Genomic DNA, 10,894 nt, shown 5'->3' with positions numbered 1-10,894 from the left:
CAGAAGCAGTAGCATTCACAAATAACAGCGTATCTAAAAGTATGAGACAACAACAAACAAAAAACATACCATTAAAAGCCGTGTGCTTGCACAGGTTCTGCGTGATCCTCTTCACTAATATCCTCTGCGTCTCAATCGAGCTCAAATTGATAAGAGATATAGACGACACCATTGTTTACAATACAAGTGTAGCACATGCCGCTGAGGAGAGGGGCGGGACGATTAGACACGCACTAGAGGCGGTTTAGCCAATCACAACACACTGGACTAGCTAACCAATCAGAGTCCATCGCGTATTTCTGTGGGAGGGGCTTCATAAAAGCAGGAAATGATCAGTGTGTTTATCAGAGAAGTGACTGAAGAATAAAGGTAAATTATGTGAAAAATAATGCGTTTTTTAAAAAACGAAGCATGAACACATGTTAGACTGCACCCCATAAACACAATCAAAACCAGTCAACCACCCCTTTAAAACAAAACATAAACAATACTTTTGCTTTTTTTTTATTTTTATATGTTGAGTCACAAATGGTGCCGTTTCCTGAGAATGACCCAGTATCCACTGTTAACAGTTGTGTTTCAGTCTGTTTCACCTGTACACGGCTCTGTGCGTCTGTTCTCTCTCTTCTCCATTGATTACGCAGGAAAACAAGCCAAACGATTCTGTACCTAAACACCAAAGCAAAGAGTTTGTTTCAGCCTGTCATACAAACACTTTCACATCAGTACAGTGCATTATATCAATATACAGTGCATTCTAATTATGGTCAAATACTGATCTATTCTTACACACGTACTTTCTAATTGACATAGTAATTGAAGATTTGATACAATTGCAAATTATAGGGAAGCAATCTACACTGAACGAACTGAACTAAAAGCTTTCAAGGGTTATTAAGGGCTTTTAGGAACATACAAAACAAACTGTTTCAAATTAATTATAAAAACTGCACAAGGGCAGTGGGGCTGAATCTACCAACAAATCCGTTGTTATACCAAATACAATAACGTTGTAGGATTTCTTTATTTACCTGTTTATAGCAACACCCTTTCAGCAAATAAATTAAGCTACTGGTTGAATGTCATGTAACTCATAGCTTGTTCCTCAGCAAAGCCTTCATCTTAGTACTTTATAATATCAGTTGTATATATATATATATATATATATATAATATTTCTGAATCTTTTACTAAAAAAAATAAATGTGAAGAGTGTAATGTCCACTCTACTAGCAGTATCAAACTATGAATGCCATATTAATATTTGTCTCTGCATAATATATCATATTATAATGATAAATTCCAGTTTCAGTTTTATGTTTAAACTTTTTCCAGAACAGCATTTGCCAATTTAACATATTATATTATTATTATTAATACTCACTTAAGTAAAGATCATGTTCCATGAAGATATTTTGTAAATTTCCTACCGTAAATATATCAAAACTTAATTTTTGATTAGTAATATGCATTGCTAAGAACTTCATTTGGACAACTTTAAAGATGATTTTCTCAGTATTTAGATTTTTTTGCACCCTCAGATTCCAGATTTTCAAATAGTTGTATCTCGGCCAAATATTGTCCGATCCTAACAAACCATACATCAATGTAAAGCTTATTTATTCAGCTTTCATATGATGTATAAATCTCAATTTCGAAAAATTGACCCTTATGCTTGGATTTGTGGCCCGGGGTCATATATATGTTTATAAATATAACCCACCCCTAATTCTACTCAAAGATTTATACTGATTAAAACTATTTCAACCAGTATGTTGTTTTAACCTGTATATTGCCCACCCCTTGTAATGATGGCCGCATATGTAATGGTAATAATAATGTAACTTGGTTGATATATTAACTGAGCTGAGTGCCTCCTAAACCAGCTCTCCAGCAATATCATAAAAAGTTAATTTAGAGTTGAGCCTGACCAAACGTGGTAATGATCCGGTGGGTGAATTGTTTACTTTGTAACTGATCCAAAGCATTGTCTCCTCTTAAAGGGATAGTTCACCCAATACTATGGAAGTCAATGGCAACCACCAACTGTTTTCTATGTGAATATCTGTTAAACTGTAATTTATTTCTGTGATGCGCAGCTGTATTTTCAGCATCATTCCTCCAGTCTTCAGTGTCACATGATCTTCAGAAATCATTCTAATATGCTGCTCAATTATTATCAGCTACTATTGGTGCTCAAGTATCAATAATGATCCTTATCATCAATGTTGAAAATTAATAATATTTGTGAGGAAACCGTGATTTTTTTCAGGATTCTGTGATTAATTACAAAAGCTCAAAAGAACAACATTTATTCAAAATATAAATCTTTTGTAAGTCTTTACTGTCACTTTTGATCAATTTAATACATCCTTGCTGAAGAAAAGTATAAATTTTTCTCTTTAAAAAGAAAAATAAACTTTTGAATAGTAGTGCATCACAGTTTCAACAAAAAATGAGCAGCACAACTGTTTTCAACATTGATGATAATCAGAAATGATTCTTGAGCAGCATCTTACAATGATTTCTGAAGATCATGTGACACTGAAGACTGAAGTAATGATGCTGAAAATACAGCTTTGATCACAGAAATAAATTACATTTTAACATATAATCACATAGAAAACAGTTATTTTAAATTGTAATAATATTTCACAATTTTACAGTTTTGATCAAATTAAACGCAGCCTTGATGAGCAGAAGAGAATTATTTCTTTTTAAACATAAAACAGTATATAACAGTGCACTTACTGGAAGAGCGTGAGCAGCCATTCATGAAAACATTAACGAATTTCCGAGAAAACGGCATGTCGGCTTCAGGTGTGGAGTCCTCTGACAGACACGTCAAAGCGTCCTGTTTGATCCCGATTTGTTTTCTTCCCCCGTCTTCATTCTCGTTCTCCTCATCCTCTTTCTCAAGAGCCGACTCGTATGGAGAGGAGACGCAGTTATCGTAGATGGTGGCCGAGTCGCTGTCGTCGCTGTATCCGCTATAACACTCTTTCAAGCTGACGAGCTCCAGCTGATCGTGCTCGTCCACGACCAGCGTGTATTTGACCGAATCGTACGAAAGTCCGCTTGCATCCGAGTTGCTCATGGAAGTCCGCAGCATTCCCGACAAACCCTCGCGGTGCGCGTGAGCCTCGCCTGCGCTGCAGTCTCCGTAACACAGATCTTCCGCTCCAGTTGCTTCTTCTGCTTCACTGTCAGGGGCCACAGCAGCCAAAGCCTCCACACAAGAGGAATATGACGGCGGCTGCAGATCCTGTTCGCTGTACGGAGGGGGAGCTTCATTGTCAGAGCTGTCTGGGATTACTTGGGAAAGCGCCGGCATTCTCTCGTGCTCCAGAGCCTCAGTGCAGCGCTGTATCGGCGTCAGAAAGATCTCCTCCGTAGGCTCCAGCCTAACGTCTGTGTGATATCGGATGCGTTCGCAGTGGCCCGCTTCTCTGTGCACGTCTCTGGCTTTGTATGGTGGGGCAGGAGCTTGAGTGTGTTTGGAGGGGCAACTGTTGGGTTTGTCGGTCGAGGTGCCGCAGTCTTTCATTTGAGTCCGACTCTGAGCAGTGTGGTGCTTCTCCTCGTCGCTCAGACACGTGTGTTCGCGAGATGGCGCGAGTTCACCTGGTTGCAGGAGGGTCGTGCACAAAAAAGTGAATTGATAGAGTATCAATCAAGTCCATGCACGCACACAAACACACATAAATATGGCAGTGCACTTTAATTATTCTGTTAAAATTAAGTTATGACCCTAGTAAAAAAGTAAAATACTTTTATTTCATACTAAGTATAGTTAAAATCTATTAACATATTTGCTGATGTAGCGCTCGAGACTTACTGATATAACAATTATAATTAAACTTTCCAAGTGCAACTCGTGCACAATGCACAATTCTTAGTATTAAGCATAAAATGTGTTTTAATGTCACTGTTGATGAGGATTGTATATCTTTGAATAATATCGGTCTTTTAGATATTTAAATTGTAGCTACCTGACGTATACTTGCAATAGTTCCACTTTAGCACGATCAAATATACTTCAGTTTATCTTTAGTTGGACTTCCGCACAATTAAAGTGCAGTAAGCACAAAATTAGTTGTTCCAATTTAGCAGACGTTTAGTATACCAGTTTAGTATACTAAAAATACAGCTGCAGGGTATTTTTATTAAGTACGTACTGTAAATATATAAATGTATTTGTAGTATACTTAGCATTAAATAAATGTATTTCAAATTCATTTTAGTGTATTTATTTTGGTAACACTCTATTTTAAGGTGTCCTTGTTACACATGTTACATGTACTTACTATTATAATAACAATAAATTATGCGTAATTACATGCAAGTAACATAAACCTAACCATATAGTAAGTACATGTAGTTACTTAATATTACTCAGTACTTAAATGTATAATTACACTGTAACAAGGGCACCTTAAAATAAAATGTAACCTTTATTTTTTACTAGGGGAGATCAGTGGTAATAGTCTACTAACATGCTGACTAATAAAACATAAAATGGCTCGGTTTGTTTTTGAAACAGACAGACCAAGATGTTAGTTATGCCTATGTGACCCATTGTTTGACTAGAGTGCACATGCAAACATGTTTTTGTAGATGACTCGACTAAACCGATTTCACATGACCACAGTTGGCAGCAAAACATGACTGGTCTTTTGTCATTGAGACAACAGAGCAAGGGAGGTTTGGCATACAGTGAGCTAGCCGACAAACGGTCAAATTACCTACAAAATTAACAGCAAATGCAACAAAAAAGAACACACTTTTAAAAGTACACCTTTGAGAAATGCACTTAATCATACTGATTGTGCACTTGGAGTGTACTTCAAATCATGAAAGTATATTAAAAAAAAAACACTTTGCAGACAATGATATTAATAAAATAAAATGTCACCTAAGTGTATGTAAAGAGAGACACTTAAATGACTATGTTTCTTAACACACTTAAGTACACTTTAAAAAATTGCAGTTTGTAATGTTAAACATTTTACTCTAGTATGTTTAAAATTGTAGTTTTAATAAGTTTTGATGTGCTTTAAAGAAGCACACTTATTTTGATGTGTTGATTACTTGATTATAATTTAATCGCAGTGTGTTGTGTTATTTTATTTTACATTTAAGGTTAATATATTTCAAATGTACTAAATTGCAACGTTATGTGTCATTACACGTATATTTAAATGCATTACATACAAGTTACATACAACAGAAATTAAGCATATTTTAGTTTATCATAAATGCTTGTCAGTACATTCAGCAGTACTTTAACCATATTTCAAATGCAATAGAAATAATTATGAAATTGCATATAAAGATGTACTTAAGTTGGTTAAAAATGACTAAAGTTCAGCTAATTGCAATTATTATACATTTAAACTACAATACATTTTCATTCAATTGTAATTAACATGCAATTAAGTGTCTGAACGCATTACATTCAGTTCATACTTAAGTCAATTCCTTTAAGGTATTTTATTTCGGTAAATGTAAATATACTGTATATGTCACAATGCTGAAAGCAGGATAACTGCAAAAACACAAAATTCTGTTTAAAAACACTGTTTTAAGTAGAGAACACTGTTGTTTCTGCTGTGATGTCTTAATTAGCGCACACACATAAACAAAGATCACTCACCTGTTTTAAGGGGCGGCAAGGTCTGGGAGATTTTCTGCTGCCAGCTGTACTTCTTCGCAAATGAGTTGTTGTTTAAAGTGTCCTGTTGATTAGATGCAACAGACAGGCTATAGCATACTAATCTTGCATTATACAGTATGCAAACTGTGTATAGCATATGTTTCTATATACATGGCACTGGGTACTGATGAACCAGAGGTAATATCAATCTTTTCTTTTAATCTTTCACATTATTTTATCAGACCCAGGGGTTCACTGAGTTTTCATACTACGAACAGACAAATGTCCAAATTTGACCTGTTGGTGGCGCTAGACGATTTCAGTCAGATAACTTATATTTGCCAGCGGGAATTTTCAGACTCTTACCTATCAGTGTTTCCAAATAAGCAAAACCATTAGACCATCGCACTCCCAGTCTTAAGTCGCTGGGGTATATTTGTAGCAATAGCCAACAATACATTGTATGGGTCAAAATTATAGATTTTTCTTTTATGCCTAAAATCATTAGGATATTAAGTAAAGATCATGTTCCATTAAGATATTTAGTAAATTTCCTACCGTAAATATATCAAAACTTAATTTTTGATTAGTAATATGCATTTCTAAGAACTTCATTTGGACAACTTTAAAGATGATTTTCTCAATATTTTGATTTTTTTGTACCCTCAGATTCCAGATTTTCAAATAGTTGTATCTCGACCAAATATTGTCCTATCATAACAAACCATACATCAATGGAACGCTTATTTATTCAGCTTTCAGATGATGCATACATCTCAATTTTGAAAAATTGACCCTTATGACTGGTTTTGTGGTCCAGGGTCACATATGCTAAAGTATACTTCTTTTTACAAGAACAAAGTGAGTGAGTAATAATCAGTCATTAAAACATCAATTGAGTGCTTTATGCACTATTTAAACATTACTTCATCATATTTAATTTTGCACTCTTTTCTGAAATGTTCTAGGATGCACTGCTTCCCTTGCCTTATCAGGTGCATATCTATAGTCATATTTTAATCTGTCTATTACCTGAGTCCACGGCACCTGTGGGAATAAGTTGAGAGTGGTGGGTCGTTTTGGACGGTAGGCATCCATGCTGACAGTAACGGCAGAATCCATTGATGCTCGACAAGCCACTCTTTGGCTCCTGTGTGCAGCATCAGTAAGATGTGAAGGATGTGTCTCTGCCTGGATCTGACCCGCTGCGCCTGCCTCCACCTCGTCCAGGCCACTAGTGTGTGCCTGGATCACATGATCCTGCAGGGATTGGAAAGACCGGCTGTCAGTCAGAGAAGAGAGTGAATGAGAGAATAAGAGAGGGGAGATGAGGGCCACTGAGCGGGCCATTACAGCAAGCAATGACATCAGACTTTGGCTTTTTCAGTGCCGGCGAAGCCGAGCGAACAAGAGCCGGGGAGGGGTTTGGTACAAAGACTATTCATATGGGTGTTTACTCACTGCATTACAATGAGACTCATTAACACGTAGAGCTCGGCCTGCTCTCAGCTGCAACATTTGCCAGATTTGAGCAGATTTTGATATAGACGAATTTATATAAAAAAAGTGCAGCGAAAGCAAAATCCCGTGGAATGGAAATTAAGAGTTTAACTTAGTTTTTAAAAATGTTCAAAAATCGTATTTTTTATTATGTCATCATGTTTTTATTGTGTTAATTTGCTGTATTTTTTTGTTATTTTTTAACCTAATCAAAATAACCCAACTGTAGTTTGATTGAGATTAATTGGAATGCACAATTAAAAAACAAAAAAAACATGATTTTTGAAAATTGTTAAAAACGGAGTTATATGTTTTTGCAAATGAACTCCTCAACTATTCTCTTAAAAAACAAAAAAAACATGATTTTTGAAAATTGTTAAAAACGGAGTTATATGTTTTTGCAAATGAACTCTTCAAATATTTTCTGTTTATTATGTATTTTGGTGTAACTGACCAATAATTTGCATCAGTTCAGTGGGCTGGGAAACATGACTTACTTTAGTGCCACACATGTAATGAAGCCCATAAGCTGGCTGTTGAAAATTCAGCTTTGCATCACAGGAATAAATAACATTTTAAAGTATATTCACATAGAAAACTGCTATTTTAAATTGTAATAATATTTCACAATAGTACTGTTTTTACTGTCTTTTTAGTTTAAAAAATGCAGCCTTGATGAGCATAAGTGACTTCTTTGAAAAATATTAAAATCTTACTGAAACCAAACTTTGGAACGGTAGTCTATGCAGAGACATAGTTGGAAAAACAAACAATGACAGACAAATCTTTGGCAGAACATACCACTTTCACACAAACAAATACACCTACGAGCCAACAGCACTTCCACTCTAGAATAATAATAAGACAAAAAAAAGAAAGAAGTGTAACTCATTCCATGCCATTAAAAGCATTAGATTCTTTTATTTTAAAAGTAATGCAATAACATAGTGTGTTACTTTAGTATTTTTTTAACTTTTAACATGCATTGCATGCCTGTGTGATAAAATAACCACCCATTAAGGACTTCACTCTATTGCTGAATGCCTTTTTTAAATTGGTCTGAAATGCACCACACAGTTTTTTGTGCACATTATCTGTTTTCTGACCATAATCTTTTCTACTTGAAATGTTTTGTTGACTGAACAATGCTTAACAATTCACATTTAAACCATAACTACATATTATAAACAGGACATTGTTGACTGTCTGACTCCAGCATTTCAACTAGATTCGTGACTCAGTCACTCACTAGCGCCACCTAGAGGTGTAATGATGCAGTGCACAGCAAGGTCACTTCCAGAACAGAGGAATCAGTAATAAATAATGATAATTATTAATCACAGAAAAGCACAGAAGAAGAAGAAACAAGTCATATTTAAAAGAAAAGTACAGAAAGGAGGGATGGATTGTAACTGGCAATGTCTGTTAGATGATGCTCAGTAATATTTCACATGTTAAGCAAGATCTTTTCTCACCTTGACGTCAGAGTCGTTGCGTCTGGACCTCAGTGCAAATTCGTCCTTGATTTCTGTGATTTCAGACAGATCCTCATCTTCAAATCCATCCAAGCTTATGTCATGGGTCAACCTATAAGAACCACAGCAGTTATTGATCAAGGGGGCGCTAGTGGGCTGTTTGTTTCTTTGTTTTTAAATGTACTGCACAATATCCTATTGTGAAAAAGAAGGGTGCTTAATTGTATTGAATGTGCACTTGTAGTGTACTTGTAGTTTATTTGTCAAAAACTGTACTAGCAGATAATGTAAAGTTCATGTTTCTTAACACACTTAAGTATACATTTAAATAGTGACCTTCGTAACAATGTTCAATTAAAAGTTTTACTTTAAAGTTAATTTTAAATCATTATGTTTAAATAATCTTAAAGTACACTTATTTTGATGTGTCGACTAAAGCACATGTAAAGCACTTGATTATTATTTTAACTGTAGTGTGTTATCAGTATTACATTTAAAGTTAACAGGCTATATTTTAAAAGAATTGCACCTTCATCATTACAAATTATTAAAATATTTAAATACATGACATCCAAGTTTCAGTTGAAATGACATTAAAGTATATTTTAGTTTATCATAGATGCTCGTCAGTACATTCAGCAGTACTTTAATCATATTTCAAAGACAATAGAAGTAGTTATGAAATTGCATATAAAGATGTACTTAAGTCCTACTTAAGTGGGTCACAAATCACTCTTAATTTACTTTGACAATTTACATTTAAACTATAATAAATTAAACTAAAAATACATTAAAATAAGCATTACATGCAGTTCACACTTGAGTATATTCTTTTAAAATATACTGCTTCCATAATAAGTACTTGTTTTAAATGTATGCTAACTTCCGTTTCACAAGGGTTTTCTTATATTAAATGTTATTCTTGTATACAGGCTCTGTATTAAGCAGTACATAAAGTAGGCTCCTGATTCTGAATGAAAAATGGCACAACAGGAAGTTATGCCAATGTAATATTTTTCAAAAATGTGCAAAGTTATTACAAATGTGTTTTTTGCTTTGTTATTATAAGGTTTGGATTGTATATTGATGTGCAATTTTTTTTAAAGCATTTTAGCATTAGGAAGAGATAACAAAATAAGAAAAAATATATAATATGGTGTATATTTTCTTTTTAATTATCTGAATGCATTCAGGGCAGGAAGCAGTGACTTGGCAAACGTCACGGGTCACCTGACAATGTCACCATGATGGATGTAGTTTGTCCTCATTGTATTTATACTCCACACATGCATGCTTATTTCAGTAATGGCTCTCATCAAATGCAGCACACACATGATTTCAGAACAGCTTGTGTCTCTATGTGGCATGAAAGAGCTCATGGTGTGCAACATGCACATCCTCAGCCCCTTTCAAAATAAAAGTCTTTTGTCATTGCATCAGTCTGACACTGCATTTAATAGAATCTGTATGATAAAATGCACTAGTTAAAAAGACAACAAATTGTGCCCATACAGATTTATATTAATGTCAGTATATGAACAAACAACTGGCAAAGGACAAGAATTTCATTGCAATACTGAAAATAATATTGCACACAAATGATAACAAGAGTGTTGCTATGCAACAAAAATAATGATCTGCTACAAATGTTGCATCTGCTGCTCATCAAAACACATGCACTAACACAGAAACATTTTATATATTCTACCACTAAAAACACAAACTTGAAGAGAAAAGAACCTCATACCATTTCTCCCATTGCTCCTCTGTCCATTCCTCTTTGCCATCACCGTTGGAGTCCATTCTGTGAGCAGTGCAGCGTGGGATTGTGTTGACATCTGGTCAAAGCTCGGCGCCTGCCATTCGAGCCGCTCTATCTGAAGTCAGGTTAGACTGACTAGCACATGTGGCTCCGGCATCCTCATATGTGCTGTAGAATGAATGAATGCTGCATTTTTCTCACTGTATCTCTCTGCCCTTGCTCATGTGTTTACCTGCATCCTCACTCGGCCTCACAACCGGATCACAGACAAATACAAGCAGAGATGGCAAAATAAAAGCTTTGCAGAGTCAGAGCTGAGAGAGATGCTGCAAGACAATGTCCTTCTGCTGATACATAATAATAATCATGCAGTCCATCCAATAGAAGTCGTGTGTTTTACAACATCACCCCTCCTCTCTGCTTCTTGTCTCCAATGTCGCCCATCCCCCATCTCTATATGAGGTGTTATATTGTGTGTGTGTGTGTGTGTGTGTGTGGGTGG

At 35.3% G+C, this 10,894-nt stretch overlaps 1 protein-coding gene across 1 annotated transcript in view; it reads right to left on the bottom strand.

The window, feature by feature from the left end:
- The window catches only part of LOC107726184 (C-Jun-amino-terminal kinase-interacting protein 1-like), a 30,427-nt gene extending 19,994 nt beyond the window's left edge, over positions 1-10,433 (bottom strand). Inside the window, exons 1-6 of the mRNA XM_016535704.1 lie at positions 10,378-10,433; positions 8,631-8,742; positions 6,688-6,915; positions 5,656-5,737; positions 2,751-3,623; positions 594-669 (exon numbers count right to left, since the gene is read on the bottom strand). Coding sequence (XP_016391190.1) covers positions 594-669; positions 2,751-3,623; positions 5,656-5,737; positions 6,688-6,915; positions 8,631-8,742; positions 10,378-10,433 — 1,427 coding nt within the window. The remainder of the gene's footprint in view (positions 1-593; positions 670-2,750; positions 3,624-5,655; positions 5,738-6,687; positions 6,916-8,630; positions 8,743-10,377) is intronic.
- Between the last annotated feature and the right edge of the window lie 461 nt (positions 10,434-10,894).

Source organism: Sinocyclocheilus rhinocerous, unplaced genomic scaffold, assembly GCF_001515625.1.
Source record: "Sinocyclocheilus rhinocerous isolate Xijiao unplaced genomic scaffold, SAMN03320098_v1.1 scaffold1898, whole genome shotgun sequence".
NCBI lineage: Eukaryota > Metazoa > Chordata > Actinopteri > Cypriniformes > Cyprinidae > Sinocyclocheilus > Sinocyclocheilus rhinocerous.
The sequence above is the reverse complement of the archived record's forward strand: the minus strand, read 5'-3'. Positions and strand labels throughout refer to the sequence as shown.